The sequence below is a fragment of the Bos javanicus genome, chromosome 9 (assembly GCF_032452875.1).
Source record: "Bos javanicus breed banteng chromosome 9, ARS-OSU_banteng_1.0, whole genome shotgun sequence".
Lineage (NCBI taxonomy): Eukaryota > Metazoa > Chordata > Mammalia > Artiodactyla > Bovidae > Bos > Bos javanicus.
The window spans coordinates 88,525,735-88,546,756 of NC_083876.1; the positions used below are offsets into that span (position 1 = coordinate 88,525,735).

General features: G+C 40.4%; 2 protein-coding genes across 8 annotated transcripts in view; one reads left to right on the forward strand and one right to left on the reverse strand.

The window, feature by feature from the left end:
* The window catches only part of RMND1 (required for meiotic nuclear division 1 homolog), a 34,372-nt gene extending 33,565 nt beyond the window's left edge, over positions 1–807 (reverse strand). The window contains exon 1 of one of the 5 annotated variants that reach the window (XM_061428318.1): positions 518–807. The gene's annotated coding sequence lies outside the window, so the exon portion shown is untranslated. The remainder of the gene's footprint in view (positions 1–517) is intronic. The other 4 variants (XM_061428319.1, XM_061428323.1, XM_061428320.1 and 1 more) reach the window with 4 other exon arrangements.
* On the forward strand, positions 808–20,713 carry ARMT1 (acidic residue methyltransferase 1). 3 transcript variants are annotated; one of them, XM_061428312.1, is made up of 5 exons: positions 808–1,101; positions 4,820–4,925; positions 5,382–5,626; positions 11,948–12,113; positions 20,083–20,713. In XM_061428312.1, the coding sequence occupies exons 1-5, from the start codon at positions 1,061–1,063 to the stop codon at positions 20,083–20,085; spliced, it is 561 nt and encodes a 186-aa protein (XP_061284296.1). In that variant the 5' UTR covers positions 808–1,060; the 3' UTR covers positions 20,086–20,713. The 3 variants fall into 3 exon arrangements, with proteins under 3 accessions (XP_061284296.1, XP_061284295.1, XP_061284297.1); XM_061428311.1 differs by lacking the exon at positions 20,083–20,713 and adding an exon at positions 12,860–14,305; XM_061428313.1 differs by lacking the exons at positions 808–1,101; positions 20,083–20,713 and adding exons at positions 2,006–2,175; positions 12,860–14,305.
* Positions 20,714–21,022: the final 309 nt, after the last annotated feature.

Genomic DNA, 21,022 nt, shown 5'->3' on the forward strand with positions numbered 1-21,022 from the left:
AGGAGATTTTTGTCTCTCTCTCCTGTGGCATATAAGCTCCTTGAGGATAGAGTTGCCTTCTGTTCAGCTGTGTCTACTGTGACCAGAGTGCCCAGCACACAATACGTATTCAACTCATATTTTCTGAATGAAATATTCAGAAACATGCATCCCTAAATATGCAATTTCTTGGATGCATTTCCTACTTCTAAGAACACACCAACTAAGAAAACTGTATCAACTAGGCTACAATTCAATGGCTAAGAGGCGCTAATCTGGGAGCATGCCTTCCAATTCCTTAAGCTGCTCAAAATGATCTTTGCAGTTACCGCTGTGCACTGGCTCAAAAAAAAGATTCATATGTGTTATGGATGGAATGCTTTTTACTTCCAACTAAGTCGACCAAAGATCACCGTAACAGGCAGGGGACCTCCGCGGTCCCGGTGAAACATGTGACCCAAGACATTCAGGCAGGCAGCAAAGGCGGGCACCAATGTGCAGGACCATACAAGCTCGGAGAACAAGGCAGTGCACTAACCTCTCGGCTGGACGAGAAGAGGGATGCGCAGGGCGCGCGAGCTTCCGCGGCCCGGCCGCAGACAAGAGACCGAGCAGCAGCCGCAGCCCGGCGCGCTCCCCGCAGCCAGTCCCAATCCCGACCGGTGTACCAGCAAGCGCCCGGCACTGCGCAGGCGCACAGGGATCCTGGCCCCAGCGGAGCGTGAGTCGCCCTGTCCACGTGACCGCAGGACCACGTGACCCGTGCCGCCGCGACCCGAGCCGCTCCCTGGTCTCTGAGACGTCCCGGTCCCTGCTTGCTTCCGCCTTCCGCCCGCTTCCTGATTCCGCTCCTCTCGTCGCCCTCAGCTGTCCCCGCCTTCGTCCCCGGAAGATATCTCTAGGTCCTGGAGCCGGCCATTGTTTGTCTCTTATACAGGCACCAAATAAAGTTTCCTCATTCAAAAGTGTTTTTTTAAACCCTCCTCCCTCGCTTTCTCGGCTCCTCCCTCGCGCGAGCACCGCCTCCTCTCCTGCGGCGGGTGAGACCCGAGCGTTGGAGTCAGGAGCGCGGAATCCGGTGATGGCGGGGCCTCCGGCGTCTCTGTCGGCGCGGGACGTAGGGTTCGTGTCGCTTTCCTCGGCCACTCTCTCGGCTCCTTTTCCTCCTCCCCGCTGCAGCGGAAAGCTGAGCCTCGTGGGGAACCTGTGGGTACTGGGGGAGGGAAGCGGAGGCGGGCTGGAGGCGCCTGCTCCGCCGCCGCCATCGAGTTCCAGTCCGCCGCCGGGTTCCGCTTCCCTAGGGGCTATGGCTCGGTTTCTAACGGCTCACGGGGAGGCGAGGGCTAGGCGGCCGCTCGCCGGGCTCCAGGCTCGGACTGTCTTTGCAGCTTCCTTGCTGTGTGATTCGTGGCTTCTTGCCTGCCTACACGGGAACGGACTGCGAATCCCGACTGGAAATCTCGGTTTACCCCTACCTCTCTCTACAAGTGATGGTTCAGGGATGTTGGTTGCCTTGCATTAATTTGTATCGAACAGTTACTGCGTCTTTAAAGTGGTTCGATACTGTTTATTATTATTGTTTTTTAACTCACGCATGACTGTCTTGAGCGTGTTATGCCCCCTTTCAGAAGTGTAGCAGCGCGTGACTCTAACCATATTTAATAAACCTACCTTTTGAGGGGGATGCTTAAAGCTCTCTGCAAAAGTTAGGGATCTGAGATCTATAGAGAAATAGGTTTCTTCCTTTCGCTAATCGGATTAATTTGTAATCCCATTATAATTTGTAATCCCATTGTACCTGTACCGTCTTGCTTTGTTAAAAGTCATAGATTGCATACAAATATACTTTTTAACTAGTGGCTCAGACGGTAAAGCGTCTGTCTGCAATGCAGGAGACCCGGGTTCGATCCCTGGGTTGGGAAGATACCCTGGAGAAGGAAATGGCAGCCCACTCCAGTATTCTTGCCTAGAAAATCCCATGGACCGCGGAGCTTGGTAGGTTACCGTCCATGGGGTCGCAAAGAGTCGGACACGACTGTACCGTCTTGCTTTTTTAAAAGTCACAGATTGCATACAGATATACCTGTTAATACAAATTGGAAGGCCCAATTTAGATTTGAGTTGTGTCCTTACTGCAAAATATTGCATAACTCAAGAACACTTGGAAAAAATTGACCGTACCAGCAATGGATTGAGGTTAGAGAAGCACCTTAGGCCCTGAATTTAAGATTTTACTCAGCTTCAGGCAAATATAGGGAGTGTCTGCATCGTTAAATTTTGAGTCCTAGGTATATCTGCCTTCATCCAAGTCCCTGGACCTGAGACGTTACTCTTGGAGATATAAACCTATGAGGAAATGTAGCAGCTAGAAAAACAGCAATACTTTCTAGTTAAGTTGTTTCCCTGGTGGCTCAGATGGTGAAGAATCCGCCTGCAATGCAGGAGATCTGGGTTTGAATTGGGAAGATCCCATGGAGAAGGGCGGAGAAGGCGATGGCACCGCACTCCAGTACTCTTGCCTGGAAAATTCCATGGATGGAGGAGCCTGGTGGGCTGCAGTCCATGGGGTTGCGAAGAGTCGGACACGACTGAGCGACTTCACTTTCTCTTTTCACTTTCATACATTGGAGAAAGAAATGGCAACCCACTCCAGTGTTCCTGCCTGGAGAATCCCAGGGACGGGGGAGCCTGGTGGGCTGCCGTCTATGGGGTTGCACAGAGTCGGACTCGACTGAAGCGACTTAGCAGCAGCAGCAGCATGGAGAAGGGAATGGCACCCACTCTAGTATTCTTGCCTGAAGAAGTCCATGGACAGAGGAGCCTAGTTTATGGGGTAGCAGAGTCAGACACGACTGAGTTACTTAACACCTAACTAAGTAAAATCTCAAAGAACTGTCACTTTTTGTATCTGCTGCTTTGGAAAATTCAAATGTCAATTGATTTAGTGTTCTTTCTGTTTTTCCAAAGACTTAGTAGTAATTGTTCCAAGAAGGCAATGGCAACCCACTCCAGTACTCTTGCCTGGAAAATCCCATGGACACAGGAGCCTGGGAGGCTGCAGTCCATGGGGTCCCGAAGAGTAGGACACTACTGAGCAACTTCACTTTCACTTTTCACTTTCATACATTGGAGAAGGAAATGGAAACCCACTCCAGTGTTCTCGCCTGGAGAATCCCAGGGACGTGGGCCCCTGGTGGGCTGCTGTCTATGGGGTCGCACAGAGTCGGACACGACTGAAGTGACTTAGGAGCAGCAGCAGCAGTAGTAATTGTTAAAAGTTAAATTCTGATCAGAGCAGTTACTATTCCCTGGTGGCTCAGATGGTAAAGAGTCTGCCTGCAATATGAGAGACCTAGGTTCAATCCCTGGGTGTGGAAGATCCAATGGAGAAGGAAATGGCAACCACTCCAGTATTCTTGCCTGGAAAATCCCATGGGCAGAAGAGCCTGGCAGGCTACAGTCCATGGGGTCGGAGAGAGTAGGACATGACTGAAGCGACTTCATTTCATTTCATGGATATTAAAACCTGTTCACTGTAAAACCCACAGAATCAGAAAACATTTTTGCAATTTTTTTCCTTTAAGCTTTATGGTTCACATTTGAGGAAGGCTCTTGAAGAAATACTCAGGACATATAATCCTATTTTTGAAAATTGGAATAAGATATTTGAGTTTTTATAAGTGTGATGATCTCAGATTTAAGTTAGCATAGGAAAGTTGGACAGAAGTATTGCAGCTGTCTGTTTTTACATTGTCTCTGGTGATCTGAAGACATAAATGAACTGATAAGTTGTTTTGTGCTTTCTATTTAAAAACTTAACAGTGCTAAATTTTTTTTCTATCCGGACTATATATTTCCTTAAACTAATAATACATTCAATGATAATCTGTAAATCTTGATTTTTGTATGGCTAAAATCAAGAATATATTTAATTTTTGATTCAGGTATACTCAGATTTTTCCTCATCTCCAGCTTTCTTCATTCTCTGACACTTCTAAAAAATCTCTCATTTTCTGGTTGGGAAAGCAAGATGGTAACTTGCCTTAATTTTGCTTAGGGTCAGAGAGGAAGAAAGGAGTTACTGGGAAAGCAAAGAAGGCAGCAAGAAAAACCTTTGAAAACAATTAATGTTGGCTGGGAATATAGACAAAGAGAAGCAGGGGTGTAAATGTCTTGCCCTACATACTTCTGCACTGTAAAGTGTTTCAGGCATTTTTACATCCATTGCCTCACCTTTCTAGGTAGGAAAGGTCATTTAGTAAATAATAAACCTAGGAGGAAAGCCTATTTGACTTTTAGGATAATTCTGGTTCTGTCTTACCACTTTGTTAGACTAGTTTCTGGTTAAGGAGAAGAAAAGGAATACAATAAGAAGGATAAGAATGATTAAACACTCTAGGGAATAGTCTGAGATTTGAGGCACAAACCATGCTTAGTTTTTATGATACACCAGAGAGGTTTTCCAGGCTTCCCTGGTGGCTCAGATGGTAAAGAATCTGGCTGCAATGCAGGAGACCCAGGTTTGATCCCTGGGTGGGTAAGATCCCCTGGAGAAGGGAATGGCTTAACCACTCCAGTATTCTTGCCTGGAGAATCTCATGGACAGAGCCTACAGTCCATGGGGTTGCAAAGAATCAGACACAACTGAGCAACTAACACTCTCAGAGAGGTTTTCCGATTTTCTTGAGTTGCTCCAGGAGTTGGGCAATGCTGGTTTACTTTACAGGAGTTGTTTGCAAAAGAATTTAAATTTAGATGAGATGTTCCAAAAACTGAAAGATGACAGTCTTCTAGTGTGAATGCTACTGAATAATCTGCTGTGTGTGTGACTCTTTTCTAGATCATTTGCATATCTTTCAGTTAAAGACAGATCACCTCAGATCTTAACCAAAGCTATTGATACATTGCATCGACATAAAAGTGAATTTTTCGAGAAACATGGAGAGGTAAGAATTGTGTTTTTACGTAATTCTTTTGTGGTTAAGTTTAACAAACACAATAAGCAGATTTCCGTATGTGGTAATGGTCATTTCACCTGGAGATAAGTTCATGACATGAAACTTCAAAAAAAGGCAGACTAGCTAAGGCAAGATAATGTCGAAATGAGATCTGTTTGTGTTCTTTGATTTTTCAACTTAAGAATTCTAAATTTAAATGTTTATTCGTTTGTGAAAGACATAAATTGTAGTTTTGAAATGTTTTATTTTTTCCTTCTTAAATTTAGATCCATAAAAATTTGTTACCCTAGAGGAATTATGCATATATGTGTGTACATATATATATATTTATAGTTATAGATAAGATAACTACATATAAACTGATTTTAGTGTAGACTATTCATACACGTGTGTATATATATTATATATATATATATAAACTGCCCCCCACCCATATTTTTACAGAAAGGCCTGGAAGCTGAAAAGAAAGCAATTTCTCTTCTTTCGAAATTACGGAATGAATTGCAAACAGATAAACCGATTGTTCCTTTGGTTGAAAAGTTTGTTGATACTGACATATGGAATCAGTACCTAGAATATCAACAGAGTCTTTTAAATGAAAGTGATGGGAAACCAAGGTGGTTTCTCTCACCGTGGCTATTTGTAGAATGCTACATGTATCGTAGAATTCATGAAGCAATTATCCAAAGGTAAGTTTGTAACCATCAAATAACAAATGTAGATAATTTATGCTTTCTTTAAAATTATAAAATGGTAATTTTTAAAATAAAAGCCAAATGAAGCCTGAATTCAGTTCAGCAGATATTAATGGTGTTATTAGATATTTCTGCAAATGTTATTGTTGTAATTGATTATTGGCAGTTATTATCCACTTGCTTAGAATAGACCTAAGATTGAATATCTGAAGTAGAAACTAATTATAAAAAGTTTAATTTTTTATAATCAATAATTTATAAATTATAATTTTTAATTTTTATAATTAAATTTAAAATTTTATTATAAAAAAGTTCTTATAAGAACTTTTAATTAGTTAGAAGTTATATAAAAATAAATTATTCTTCAAATTTAATTTGAAGAATACAACAAATTGTTCTTAATAAGCAAAAAAATGTTAATTTGAAATAATTATTTATGTAAAAAGTGAAGATGGACAAAGTAAGCATATGTTTTGTTTTTAAAAATAGATAATATGTCAGAATTAATTTGCTAAAGGAAGTCAACAGAACAGTCAATAGAACTGCATTGTTCTGATGCACTATCTTAATTTTCCACTCTTGTTTTTAATGGCTAGATTAGAAAAGGACTCAAAGTTAAATACATGTTCCAGAATAACTTTTTATGGTTATTTACACTAATTAATTTTTCCCTAGGAAAATTATGATAGAGAACTGCCTTACAGAATAGAAGAAAATGTAATGTGGATCATACTTTTAGCTCACAGGTTACAGAAATACAGATTTGCTGAGTAAGAGGAATCCTTTGGTGTCCATTCCTCAACATAGCGTAGGATACTTGAAGACACTTAAACCAGCGCTGAAAGTAAAATAAAAAGATTACTTAGGGAAACATGCGTAAACTTGAGTCTATTTTTTTTTCTGTTTTAATCTTTATAAATTATTATAAGGTCACACTTTTTTTAGTATTTGCTGAATAAGTGTGTTTTAGGTCTTGTGCTTTAAAAGCAGAATACACTCACTAAAAATACAGCATATTACCTGGCACCCAGAGCCAAGCAAAAGACTAGCAAGCACTGGACTCTGTCAGGTACTGAATACCGGCTCAGTTCTCGTTGTTTTGCAACCCAGTGACATAGGTGCTGTGGTTTCCATTTTACAGTGGAGGAAACTGAGGCTCAGAGAGATTAGTATCTTTTCCGAGGCTGCGTGGTGAGTAACTGGTAGAGCCAGTACTGGAGCCTGGTCTGTGCAAATCAGATAAGCCCCCTCCTCAAACAAGTAGTGCATTTGGATATCTTTTCAGGACTGAGGTTAGTCTGGTGTTCGGGGTGATGGTTTCATAACTCTCGAAAATACGCATGTATCAGACAAAGCTGCCGAAGTGTTGAAACACTGAGTGGCGCCCTGAATAGGCTTGGAGGAGTTCGAACCCTAGAGAAGTAAAAGCAATGCTGTTTCTGTTTCTGGAGTGGGCCCAGTTCAGAGTGAAAAATCTAGGACAGAAGCTTACAAACCCAGCTGCTTATCACCCAGTTGGGCAAAAGTTTTTTGGTTTGGTTTTAAATATGCACATTTTGAAATTGTTATATTAAATCCTAATGGTGTTATTTGTCCATGGTGGGGCCTGTACATAGATTTTTCTTTCCACGCCCCGGGGAGATTCTGCCCAGCCTGTGCTGCTAACCATTGGTCCAGGAATAGCTTGATAAAAGGGATAGATAAAAGGCAACATTCAGCTTGAAGTTCAGAAACGAGAATATTAGTGAGTCAGGGGTGTGAAACTCTCCTAAGGGAATTTCTTAGGCAAATATTTGAAGATCTAGGTATTTGTCTGATACTCAGGTTATAGGTAGTACAAAGAAGGGCTGTCCTACAGCAGAGCTAGCACTGAAGTAGTTTTTTTTAATCAAAGTACAGTGGTTTATAATATTGTGTTAGTTTCAGGTATACAGCAAAGTGATTCAGATATATCTGTGTGTATGTGTGTGTGTATATGTATATACATATATTAGATTATTTTCCATTATAGGTTATTATAAGATATTGACTATAGTTCCCTGTGCTATACTGTAAATCCTTGTTGCTTATCTGTTCTATGTATAGTAGTAGTATCTGTTAATCCCATCAGTTCAGTTCAGTTCAGTCGCTCAGTCCGACTCAAGTTTAATCAAGTAGCTCAAGTCACTCAGGAGAGCCTGTATTTGAATCCAAGTCTATTTTGCTCAAATCCTGTATGTATCCCCTTCACACCACTCAGCTGTCTAGGTCAGTGTGAAAATCAGGACAAAGTTCTTATCTAGAGAGACAAAAGCTGGCATCATCATCACATCAGTCAGTTCAGTTCAGTCGCTCAGTCGTGTCTGACTTTTTGCGACCCCATGAATCACAGCACGCCAGGCCTCCCTGTCCATCACCAACTTCTGGAGTTCACCCAGACTCACGTCCATCGAGTCAGTGATGCCATCCAGCCATCTCATCCTCTGTTGTCCCCTTCTCCTCCTGCCCCCAATCCCTCCCAGCATCAGAGTCTTTTCTAATGAGTCAACTCTTCGCATGAGGTGGCCAAAGTACTGGAGTTTCAGCTTTAGCATCATTCCTTCCAAAGAAATCCCAGGGCTGATGTCCTTTAGAATGGACTGGTTGGATCTCCTTGCAGTCCAAGGGACTCTCAAGAGTCTTCTCCAACACCACAGTTCAAAAGCATCAATTCTTCGGCACTCAGCCTTCTTCACAGTCCAACTCTCACATCCATACATGACTACTGGAAAAACCATAGCCTTGACTGGACGAACCTTTGTTGGCAAAGTAATGTCTCTGCTTTTGAATATGCTATCTAGGTTGATCATAACTTTCCTTCCAAGGAGTAAGCGTCTTTTAATTTCATGGCTGCAGTCACCATCTGCAGTGATTTTGGAGCCCCAAAAAATAAGTCTGACACTGTTTCCATTGTTTCCCTATCTATTTCCCATGAAGTGATGGGACTGGATGCCATGATCTTCGTTTTCTGAATGTTGAGCTTTAAGCCAACTTTTTCACTCTCCTCTTTCACTTTCATCAAGAGGCTTTTGAGTTCCTCTTCACTTTCTGCCATAAGGGTGGTGTCATCTGCATATCTGAGGTGATTGATATTTCTCCCGGCAATCTTGATTCCAGCCTGTGTTTCTTCCAGTCCAGCATTTCTCATGATATACTCTGCATATAAGTTAAATAAGCAGGGTGACAATATACAGCCTTGACGTATTCCTTTTCCTATTTGGAACCAGTCTGTTGTTCCATGTCCAGTTCTAACTGTTGCTTCTTGACCTGCATACAAATACTCCTAATTTATCCCTGCCCTTGAAGTAGTTTTTAAGTGTCCAACTTGTTAGGTTTCTTATATGAAGAATTCCTATCCTGGGTCAGTGACCCATCCAGAGTAACCAAAGGAAAGGAAAGTCGCTCAGTCGTGTCCAGCTCTTGGCGACGCCATGGACTGTAGCCTACCAGGCTCTTCCCTCCATGGGATTCTCCAGGCAGGAGTACTGGAGTGGGTTACCATTTCCTTCTCCAGGGGATCTTCCCGACCCAGGGATCAAACCCGGGTCTCCCGCATTCCAGGCAGACGCTTTAACCTCTGAGGCACCAGGGTATCTTTCTGGCTTTTACAGGATCCCAAAGCACACATAGGGGCTTCCCAGGTGGCACTAGTGGTAAAGAACCCACCTGCCTATGAAGGAGATGTAAGAGGTGAAGCTTCGATCCCTGGTCGGGAAGATCCCATGGAGGAGGAAATGGCAACCCATTCCAGGATTCTTGCCTGGAGAATTCATGGACAGAGGAGCCTAGTGGGCTATAATCCATAGGATCAAAAAAAGTCAGGCACCACTCAAGGAACTTAGCACACATGCACAGAAAGCACATGTTAGCTTTAAGATATGTTTCTGGTGACTTTGCCCCTTACACTGAAACATATTTTGAATTTTCTTTGTCAAGATGTATAGTTTGGGTTTTTTAGAGTTAAGTGGTTGAATAGTCTGCAAATCTAAATTAAGATTCAAAGTTTTAGCCATATGTAAAATTTAAATATGCTTCAGATACTGAAAAATGAAAATACGGAGAAAATGGCAGACATTTTTAAGCTTTCATTAAAGTGTGATATACATGCTGAATAGTACATATTTCTTAAGTATTCAGCAGTCTTTACCGGAACATGCTGTGTCCCTAGTGGTCAGATCAAAAGGCAGAACTTTAGGCCCTCACACGCTGCCTTTGGATCCCAAACATTCAAACACGTATTCTTGGTGAACATCTGTGTGTATTTCTGTTGGGTGTATACTTAGGAGTGAACCCCTGGGTCAAGTGTGTACACATATACAGCTCTGCTGCTGCTAAGTCGCTTCAGTCGTGTCCGACTCTGTGCGACCCCATAGACGGAAGCCCACCAGGCTCCCTTGTCCCTGGGATTCTCCGGGCAGGAACACTGGAGTGGGTTGCCAATGCATACAGCTCTAGTAGATTCTAAAGTGGCAAACATTTTAAGTTCTCTGAAATCATTTATAGCTATGGAGTTTGCTCTCTTAAAGTGTAAGGAGCAAGTCTCAAGGGGTTTCCCCAGCAGTCCACTGGTTAAGCCTCTGCACTTCCAATGCAGGGGCCCAGGTTCAGTTCCTGGCTGGGGAGCGGAAATCCCACAATCAGTGCCACAAGGCCAAACGAGGATCTGCAGGTTTTCCTGTAAAGGGCCAGTCGGTCAGTATTCTAGGCTCTCAGACGCCTCAGCTTTAGCGGTGCCAGAGCAGCCACAGGCAGTATGTAGGTGAATGTGGTTGTGTTCCGAAGGAACAGCAGAGTTATGGACCCTGAACTTTGAATTTCGTGTATCACAAAATCTTTTTCAATTTTTTTTCAACTCTTCAAAAAAGCCATTCTGAGCTTGCAGATCATACAGAACAGGTAGTGGGCCAGAGAGGGCCTGCAAGCTGCAGTTTGCTGACCACCACAGTGGAACCCATGCATCCAAATACATTGATCCCTTTACCTCACCTTGAGAGACTGATTCATTTCAGCAATGCTGCCATTGCTACAAAAGTCTTTTAATTCTTTGAAACTTCTTTCAGAGCCAGTTAACAAACCTCAAAACGAGATTAGTCTCATTATTATTTAGTCACTCCTCATTTTTGACCAAAAATGTTTTATTCCATTTGATCTACACGCTTCATTCTACTGAAATTGCTGTGAGTGACTTTTGGCTGTTTCCAAAAACAAGTTAACTCCAAAGCATGAAAATACTGGACGCTGACAGGACACTTAATAACAGGTTCTGAGGAAAATCCCCAAAGAGGCATTCCGAAAGTGCTTTGAGCAGTACTCGACGCTGACAGGACATTTAATAACAGGTTCTGAGGAAAATCCCCAAAGAGGCATTCCGAAAGTGCTTTGAGCAGTGGCAGCGCTCTTGGGCTAAGGTGTAGCTTTCCAGGCCGCCTCACTGACTGGAGGGAGGCAGCCATCACTGGGGTGTGTAAATTCTGGCATGTTTTTGATTTTGATTTTAATGAATCCCGTTGCATCTGCAATATTGCCTTTTTATCCTAAGGTAGGAGACCCCTGGAAAAAGTAGCTAATTTTGAAGATCAGATTCTGTAAAGTCTGTTATGCTAGTATGTATGTATACCTTCTGAGTTACGTTTTTCTTATGTCAATATTATTTGATCTCTCATTAGACAACATGAATATGTAGACATGGAACATACATCACCGTTGGTCAAAGTCAACTTGGGAGTAAAAGTTGCTAAAAAATTAGAAATTACACATAAATGATCAAAAGTCATCATTACAATAAGATTTACATTAGTGCTGTCTGCTTTATAGCAAGTAGTCATTGGGTTCCTGTAATATTCTGTGTTTGACTCCTTTACAATTACTATATTATATTCAACTATTCTGTTTATATCCATATGTTATTTGGAGCCTGAGCCACACTGAGCACCCGAAAAAATGTTTGTTAAACTGTCATGAAATTCTGTTTCTCTTTCCCCTTTTTCCTAAAAACCCACTGGATAAATAATTATGGATACAGTCCCTATAATTATTTAATACTTCCGGTATATTTGACAACTAATTAAAATGAGTTTGGGTATTTATTTTTGCATAACTTACTTAATTTTATTTAGTTAGTGTAAATTGATTATTTTTGTGTAACTTGTCTGTGTTATACCTAATAAAAATCACCACTAATTTTTTGGATGGGTTGCTACTATTCTCTTTCCTTTAAAAAACTGCAATTACTCAAATGTTTAAAAAAAGGTACAGAGTTATAGAAATGTTTCACTTATTATTTTTTTCCTATTTTAGTCCACCAATCGATGACTTTGATATATTTAAAGAATTGAAAGACCAAAATTTCTTTGAATCTCAGGAATCTATCATTGCCTTATGTACTCATCTGCAAGAGTTGAGGAAAACTATTGAAGACCTAGATGAAAATCAACTGAAAAATGAATTTTTTAAAGTTCTTCAGGTAAATATAATTTATATTATTCTAATATTCTAATGACAAATTTTGATCATTTATGTGTAGATTTCTAATTTCTTAGCAACTTTTACTCTCAAGTTGACTTTGACCAGTGGTGATGTATGTTCCGTGGCTACATATTCATGTTGTTTAATGAGAGATCAAATAATATTGACCTAAGAAAAATGTAACTCTCCTGAGTCTGTTTGTTTATTTAAATTGTTGAAAAGTAAACTGGTATACATTTAACAGCAGGGAGACACTGTGGGGGAAGAGGCTTCAGGAAATGAGGAGCAGAGAGGAGAGGGGCTGCAGGGACCCCCCATAGAAGCCAGGGTGCATTGAAGCAAAGACAAGGACTTTGGTTTTTACTCATGCTGAAATGAGAAGCTGTTAGAAGGTTTTGATCAGAGGAGTAACATAACATGACTTAGGTCAAGAATTACTTCTGCGAATAGACTGAAGGCACAAGGGTAGAAATAGGTAGTTCTGTTACTGAAACGACTCAGGTCTGGACCAAGCTGGTAGTACAGGTTACCAGATTCTGGATATGCTTTGAAAGTAGAGGCCACAGCTTTTTTATGCAGCATTATTAGAGAAAATGTAGATTGGATGGACATTTTATATTGAGTTTTGTAGAAATGAATTTTATGAACATTTTTAGCATCCTCCCATTATGTCCTACGTAATAGAGTTTTTTTTAATTGGTTATTCAAAAGAAGGGTACATGTATTGTGCTTTTTCTTTTTCAGATTTCACTGTGGGGAAATAAGTGTGATCTGTCTCTATCAGGTGGGGAACATATTTCTCAGAAGACCAATATAATGAATTCATTGGAAGACCTAAAACCTTTCATTTTAGTGAACGACATGGATCGTCTTTGGTCATTGCTAAGCAATTGCAAGAAAACAAGAGAAAAAGAATCTGTTACTCGAGTGGATATTGTTCTGGATAATTCTGGGTTTGAACTTATTACAGACTTAGTATTAGCTGACTTCTTGTTGTCCTCTAAACTGGCAACTAAGATCCATTTTTATGGGAAAACGATTCCATGGTTTGTTTCTGATACTACTCTACACGATTTTAATTGGATAATCAAACAACTAAAGCATTCTAATAATAAGTGGGTGTCCCAATGTGGGGTTGACTGGGAAGACCATGTTAAAACGGGCAGATGGGTTTACCTTGATCATATATTTTGGACTTTGCCTCATGAATTCAGTGCAATGTCTCAGGTCGCTCCTGATTTACATGCTGCACTACAAAAGGCTCATTTAATTTTCTTCAAGGGTGACTTGAATTATAGGAAGCTGACGGGTGACAGAAGATGGGAGTTTACCGTTCCGTTTCATGAGGCGTTGAGTGGCTTCCACCCTGCACCTCTGTGCAGCATCAGAACATTAAAGGCTGAGGTTCAGGTTGGTCTGCAGCCCGGGCAAGGTGAACAGCTCACAGCTTCTGAGCCCAACTGGCTGACCGCTGGGAAATACGGAGTATTTCAGTTTGATGGTCCACTCTGACTTGGTGTAGGAACTTTCAGTTGTGTAGAAAGATCTGACCGACACTCGGCAGCCCCAACAAACCTCTGGGAAGCTTGGCTTCTCGGTGGTGATTTGTACACTCTCTGATGCTTTCTCGTTTGAACGCTTAGCCCCACTACATTGTTTTGGGGCTAGGTGCACTGGTTACAGATAAGTTAACACTGATGTTGGAATTTCAGTAACTTATTTCAAGTCAAAGGTATCATTTCAGATGGTTTTAATGAACTTAATTAGGCAGAAATAGAAGTCAATTCTGCTTTATAAGTTAACATTTTAAAAAATACTATGCTGCATGGTATTTAATATTCTAGGAGGCGTGAAATTTTACTTGATTTGGGGCTCTAAGGGCTCAGTGATAATATAATATACATCTTAAGTATGCTTTGTAAAGAGAGGCATTTCTTAACTGATATCTGAACACGTGAAAGTAAAATTTACCTCATAAGTTATTATAATTTTTAATTTTGTTACTGGGTTTTCTTTCATTTCCATATCTATCATTTGCACGCGTTTGTATTTTGATCTGTGGAAAGGGTGGTTGGAAACTCAAAATTGAACAGAATAAAACAATTAGTACTTGAGGAAAGGTAATATCTTTACATTCTGTTTGTGCTATCCATAATCAGCTGAAATACATTATTTTAACACATATGTGTTTTAAATGAACAGAATTGCTGTGCAGTCTTAAAAAAAAATCCATTAGATAGGAAAGATTCTTCTGTGTACACTTTGTACTACCAACGATTTAATTCACTTTTTATAATCTTGCACATTTATTGCCGATCACTATAAATTTCAGGTCAGTTTGTTTTGCACCTGAAATTGAAAATAAATCTGGACGTGTTTTCTTGCACCAGAATAATAAAATGAATTGTAAAGTGTATCAAAAATCTCATCGGTTTTATCTTTCAGTGGAGGAAGGGCAAGAAGGGAAGATTAAAGGTGAACTCTATAAAGTGTACTCCCAGTACACCACCCCCAGTGTTCCTGTTAAGATTTACTATTTTCACAGTTATGCCACCATGACCACAATCTACTTTCAGACCATCTTCATCCGGCCTAAAAGACAGGGCTCTGCCTAGAGTCTTCTCCCGGTCCCCCACCTGTTTCTGCCCCAGCAAGTTTGGCCTCTGTGTGTTTGGCATAGGTACAGAGGAGCATGTAGGAGGAGGCTGAGGCTCTGAGGTCAACTGAGGGTGAATTTTCCACTGAAGAGCTCAGTGGTCTTGGAAAACATTCCCGAAATAGCATCTTCAATTGCTTCCACTGCTTAACAGTAACATACTTGGTTAAGGATGAAGTAACTCCTGGATAAAGCAGTCTGTAAATTTCATGCAGCACTTTTTCAGCAAGATATAGATCCAGTATCTTACAGGTATATTACAAGACATAGATCCAGTATCTTGTAGGTATATTATAATAAAAATGTGTAAGAAGGGTAGGTAAATAGGTAGAAAATGGTGGTTATACCACACATGGGCCAGTGGTAGAGTCCATCTGCCAATGAAGGAGACAGGAAACAGGTTTGATCCCTGGGCTGGGAAGATTCCCCTGGAGCAGGAAATGGCAACCCATTCCAGTATTCTTACCTGGAAAACTCCATGGACAGAGAAGCCTGGCAGGTCCTAGTCCATGGGGTCGCAGAGTCAGACACAACTGAGCATCTGTGTGTTTGGCATAGGTACAGAGGAGCACTCACGCACACACATACTCCATGGATTTATGTTACTTTTTGATTAAACAGCAAATGAACAAGATTTCTTGGGATGACCCACCTCCCGGATTTGAGGTGGCATTTTGGTGTTTGATACAAATGCAGTAATCCTTTTGAACTCTTTAATGGCCAGAATCCATGTTATTCAACCTCAAAGTTTAATTTCTAGAAAAGAAATTCCCACTGCAAAAGGCAACACCAATGTAGTTCAAACTCTACTTAGGTTTTAAGAAAATCCTAGGGTGAATGGAAAATACAATTCAGAGTTAGATTTATTAAAATTCCTTCTCCTGCTCATTTTCCTAATAGCTCTCTCTGCCCAAGCCCTCACTGAGTCTTGTTCTCAAGCCTCTAACTCCACAAAACTTTCTCCCCTCTACTCTTGACTATTTTTGCTGGACTGAGTTGGGGTGTGGGGCGTCTAGGAGTGACTACTTCTACACATGTGTGCTTTATTACCTTGGTAAAGTGCCCATGCAGTGTCTGACACTCACAGTATGATGCCTTGATACTTGATATGATACCTTGACATTATAGAAAGTGAGTAAGGCGGGGGGAAAATGAGAAAAATGATGACATTATTCCACCACCACCAGTACTCCTGTTAAGATTTTGGTGTTTCTCCATGCCTAGACATATTTTTTACATTTCTAAGAAAAAGCAAGTTTGTACTGTTTAAAAAATTTTTTTCTTCCGTTTTTAAATAATTGATATTGTGTTCAGTCACTCAGTTATGTCCGATTCTTTGTGGCCCCATGGCCTATAGCCCACCAGGCTCCTCTGTCCGTGGTATTCTCTAGGCAAGAATACTGAAGTGGGTTCCCATGTCCTTCTTTAGGGCATCTTCCTGACCCAGAGTGTGAACCTCAGTCTCCTGCACTGCAGGCAGATTCTTTTTCTCTGAGCCACCAGGGAAGCCCTCGTTTGTCATAATTTTTTCCTGGTAGAGGAATGGAAGACTTTTGGATAGGATGACCTGGGACTCATATTGATCAATAGTGATCTGGGACTCATAAATATTTGATTTACAATCCTTGGTCTCCTATTAAATCCATGACCTAAGTCACATTCTCACAATTTTACTGGAAAAGGAGAAGTTATTTCTGGTCAACTTGAACTACATTCAATCGCAAAGCCAGATTCCCTGGGGAGTCATGCTGAACGCTATCAACAGTCTGGCACCCCCTAGAGGCCGTCTGAATATTCCATGAACCCTGACCTCTTCCCTTCATCTTTAAATTACAAGGAGCCTTGAGTACTCTCAGCCATCTCATCAGAGACCACCGTTGACCTTGTTCTCCTACCTTCCTGCTTTTCTTTGCTGGGTCACATTTTCCCCACTCTCAGACCTTTTAAAATATAGAAAGGAAAATCTGTTCTTATGGAAGACACTTCTAAAATGTTGATTTCCATTAGTTGTACATTTTTGAGGGGCAGCCACTGACTGTGTCCGCCGTGTTTCCCCTCACACAGAATACTGAGCACGGGGTAGCTGTTCAGTGAGTGGCTGGTAGGTGACAAATTCTAGCCTTTGAAGTAATTTTCTTATCTCCCTGATGTGATGCTATTTAAATTGCAATCTGAAGGATGAAATGGGTCTACTTGAAAGTCTAATCGATGAAATCAATTAGTACTTGTTAAATGAATAAAGAAATCTATGTCATATAATTGGGAGTTTTGCACAAGGACAGGGAGGCCTGGCGTGCTACGATTCATGGGGTCGCAGAGTCGGACACGACTGAGCGACTGATCTGATCTGATCTGATGCATCTTTGAATACTGCTTTATACCTTCAATATTATATTGTGCCCAGTTTCCCATTTGTTAATTCTTCAAAATGTGATTTTTAATGACTGTAAACATTTCATGATATAGCTAGATTGTATTTTATTTTGCTATATAGATTGTCCAAAATCTTTGCTATCATTAAGGAAGCTGATAGGAACATCTTCAGACAACCAGTACGAAGATTTGCAAGTCTTCAGTTACTGAGAATTGCTTGAAGCCACCCAATTATTCTAGTCCTTTGAAATAATTGCTTCTATTAGGCTTGTATTTGGCTTTTAGGCCCAAACTCTCAACATTGAGTAATTGCTTTATATGAGAAGCAAAGTCACTTTTTGCCTTTCTTTAAAAAAAAAAATTCACAATATATGCTGATGACTTTCAATCCTGCTTGAGTTCAGTACAAAGTTTAGGCACAAGGGGGAGATCCATTAGCACTGGAAAGTGGCTGGATTTTTCTTCTGTACTATTTAGTACAGAGATTTCAGCAAGAAAAACTGGCAGAGTATAATTTTCATTGTTGACTACACACATTCTTGTGGTTTCAACTTTAAAATCATTATCCTGGAACAAGGATTTGGTAAAACACAGTAAGGTCAATGACAACAAAACTGTATCCTCATTCCTTTCTTGGCTAAAATTTTCTGTTACATGTAATGTTTGTAACCATATGTTACCGTGGTTAATCATAGAAGTATATCAACATAGGTGAATTTGAAAATAAAATTCTGAAAAAGTGGAGAAAAGAAATAGTGTCTCATTGTTCTTGCCTGGAGAATCCCAGGGACGGGAGCCTGGTGGGCTGCCATCTATGGGGTCTCACAGAGTCGGACACGACTGAAGCGACTTAGCAGCAGCAGCAGCAGCAACAACATAGAAAAATCACACTAGAAAAAACTTTGTAAGAGAATAAAAATAATTGCTTTTCATTTCACTTAAACTTTGCTTGAAAAAGCAAAACTGTACTGGTTTTCTTAACTGTAACAGCAAGTTAATTTTCACCATAATTCAGAAAATTTAAAGGAGCTAATATTTCAATTCTATCTTACATTTAAGAAGATAAACATTGGGCTTGGTATATCCCCAATGCAGAAATTCTGCAACTGGGATTCAAGGGTTTCAGGGATAGAATTCAGGTGACCTATAAGTTTGGGTGAAAAAAAATTTTCATCTTTCTTTTTATTAATCTCTAATTGAAAAGTCGTATTTCCTTCAGTATTGATTATTGGCCATAAATTTCAGCAATATTTGCAGTATCTGTGTTCCTGTCACCTGCAAAAATCACAAGTCCTTCCATATTACATTGTGGTTGCTCCCACTATCTTGAATTATTGCCTTATTATTACATCGAAAATTTAGATGTTTTATTTGGAGAAGTTCATGACCCAAAAAAGTTAACAATACATGCTCTCGTTTTTTTTTTTAACTTTTCCTTCAGTTTTCTTTCTTTTTCATAAAGTTGGTGAAAGACATGACTGGGTTTATTTTCATGATTTTGTTTTTGAAGTGAAGAGGAGATACATCATACTGTGTTTTTTCTTTCCATTTCAGACTTCACTTAATATAATTCTTCTATTGTCCAGCTTGATTTCTTCCAGGGGTCCTTAATGAGAAAGAAAAGATTTCACATTTGCACATGGAATGACTCATCCTTAATCTATCACTACAGGGCTTTTGTGTGTGTGTGTGTGTGGGTTTGATTTTTTTTAATTAAAAAAAATGAAAAAGTATTTGAAATGTTTTCCTATTTAGAACTCGTCTTAAAATGTTTTACAGGTCTTAAAAATCAGAAATCAGAAAGAGCTGTTTAAAATATGAAGCAAGAAGCAGAATTCAACAAAATTTCTTTGACATATATTCCCAATTTTATAATAATTACTGACAATCAGCGAATAGCAAGCATGTTATAGATGAAAGTGAAGTTGCTCAGTCTTGTTTGACCCTTTGTGACCCCATGGACTGTAGCTTACCAGGCTTCTCCTTCCATGGGATTTTCCAGACAAGAATAGTGGAGTGGATTGCCATTTGCTTCTCCAGGGGATCTTTCCAACCTCGGGATCGAATCCAGGTCTCTCACATTGCAGGCAGATGCTTTACCATCTGAGCTACCAGCTGCTAAGTCACTTCAGTCGTGTCCAACTCTGTGTGACCCCATAGACGGCAGCCCAACAGGCTCCCCCGTCCCTGGGATTCTCCAGGCAAGAACACTGGAGTGGGTTGCCATTTCCTTCTCCAATGCATGAATGTGAAAAGTGAAAGTGAAGTCGCTCAGTCGTGTCCGACTCTTAGTGACCCCATGGACTGCAGCCTACCAGACTCCTCCATCCATGGGATTTTCCAGGCAAGAGTACTGGAGTGGGGTGCCATTGCCTTCTCTAAGCCATCAGGGAAGCCCATAATCAAAAAAAGATACCATTTATGGAGCACTATGTTCTAGGCACAGGATTAAGTGCTTTACTCATAATGTGGCATGATATCTTCATAAAAATCCCAGAGGCAAAGATTTTTATTCCATTATTTATATAGGACCACCAGGTCTCAGTGATTTCAAGTAACTGGGCACAAGGCTGCTCAACTAGTCAATGGCAGAGACAAAATTTAAGCTCTGATCTATTGGGCTCCACAAGTCAAGTATGGCTTTTATTTCAGGTTACTATGCCTTTCCCGTAATTTGTAACCATGTAATTAAATTCTTTTTAAAAATGAGTAAATATATACCATCAGTGACAATTTGAGCCAGGAGATTGTGTGGATGATCAGCCACGTTGTGAGTTATTAATATGTTGAAGTCTCGGGAGGAAAAGGAAAAAATCCAGTGAAAGATAATGTTTTTAAATAATCATCTAAAACGAGGGTGGGTGGGAATGGGGATTGTTTTCCTGTATCATTATATTTTGTATCATTTCGATGCTTATGAATTCATGGAATTTTACAGTAGGCTGAACACCACATTGAGAAAGGAAGCCTTCTCTTGGTGCAAAGAGCTGAACATCAGCAAATCCAGTGATGAAAAGGATGCCTCTCATGTTTCAGGCCACCAACCAGCTGAAAACCAGTGGGTAGTTCTTTTGAAGGGAAATTATTCTTGTGACCAGATGGAAGTGATTTATCGAGAATGAACTGGCTTATTCTTTCAACCAAAGGGATGATATAAAAACTGTTTTGCTGTCTTGGTGAAATCCCAAATCTGTTCGGATAAACTATTCCAACTCTTGCCTCATCTTTGATAGCATTATGGACAAGTTGTTTAAAATTAAGCGAACCATAGTTTTATATCAACCTGTAAGATTATGCCTTGATTATTTCTATTTCCTTTCTCATCAGTTCCCAAATGGAGTGGTATTTGAACCGCTGAAACCCTAATAATGATGATCTGAGAGGAGACACATCAGATACCTTTCCTTATTGAGTTGGGTTCTTGTTCAGAGAAGGTAACTTGGACAAGAAATCTGAATTTCAGTCCCAGTTCTGTTACTAATTAATTATGTAGTTCTTAGCTGGCACTCAATTATTCTGTTACTTAATGTTCTAAAATATAAGCAATAAACTTGCTTTTAGCTCCATGATTTTCTGATCTAATTGTTTTTTCTGCCATACACCAAAGCAGGATAATCCTATTTACTCTTGCACAGACACTGGCATTTTACCTTTGTGGAAAATTCTACTTCTTTCTTTCTTCGTTGTTTAGTCATATCTGACTCTTTGTGATCCCATGGACTGCAGGATGACAGACTTCCCTATCCTTCACTATTTCCCAGAGTTTGCACAAACTCATGTCCATTGAGTTGATGATGCCATACAACCATCTCATTCTCTGTTGGCCCCTTCTCCTTCTGCCTTCAATCTTTCCCAGCATCAGGGTCTTTTCCAAGGAG

Excerpts from the sequence above, each read along its gene's own strand:
- ARMT1 (XM_061428311.1), top strand. The coding sequence starts at position 1,061 with ATGGCGGGGCCTCCGGCGTCTCTGTCGGCGCGGGACGTAGG. Across the intron at positions 1,102-4,819 it reads CTGTCGGCGCGGGACGTAGG|ATCATTTGCATATCTTTCAG; the intron begins GTTCGTGTCGCT and ends ACTCTTTTCTAG. Across the intron at positions 4,926-5,381 it reads TTTTCGAGAAACATGGAGAG|AAAGGCCTGGAAGCTGAAAA; the intron begins GTAAGAATTGTG and ends ATATTTTTACAG.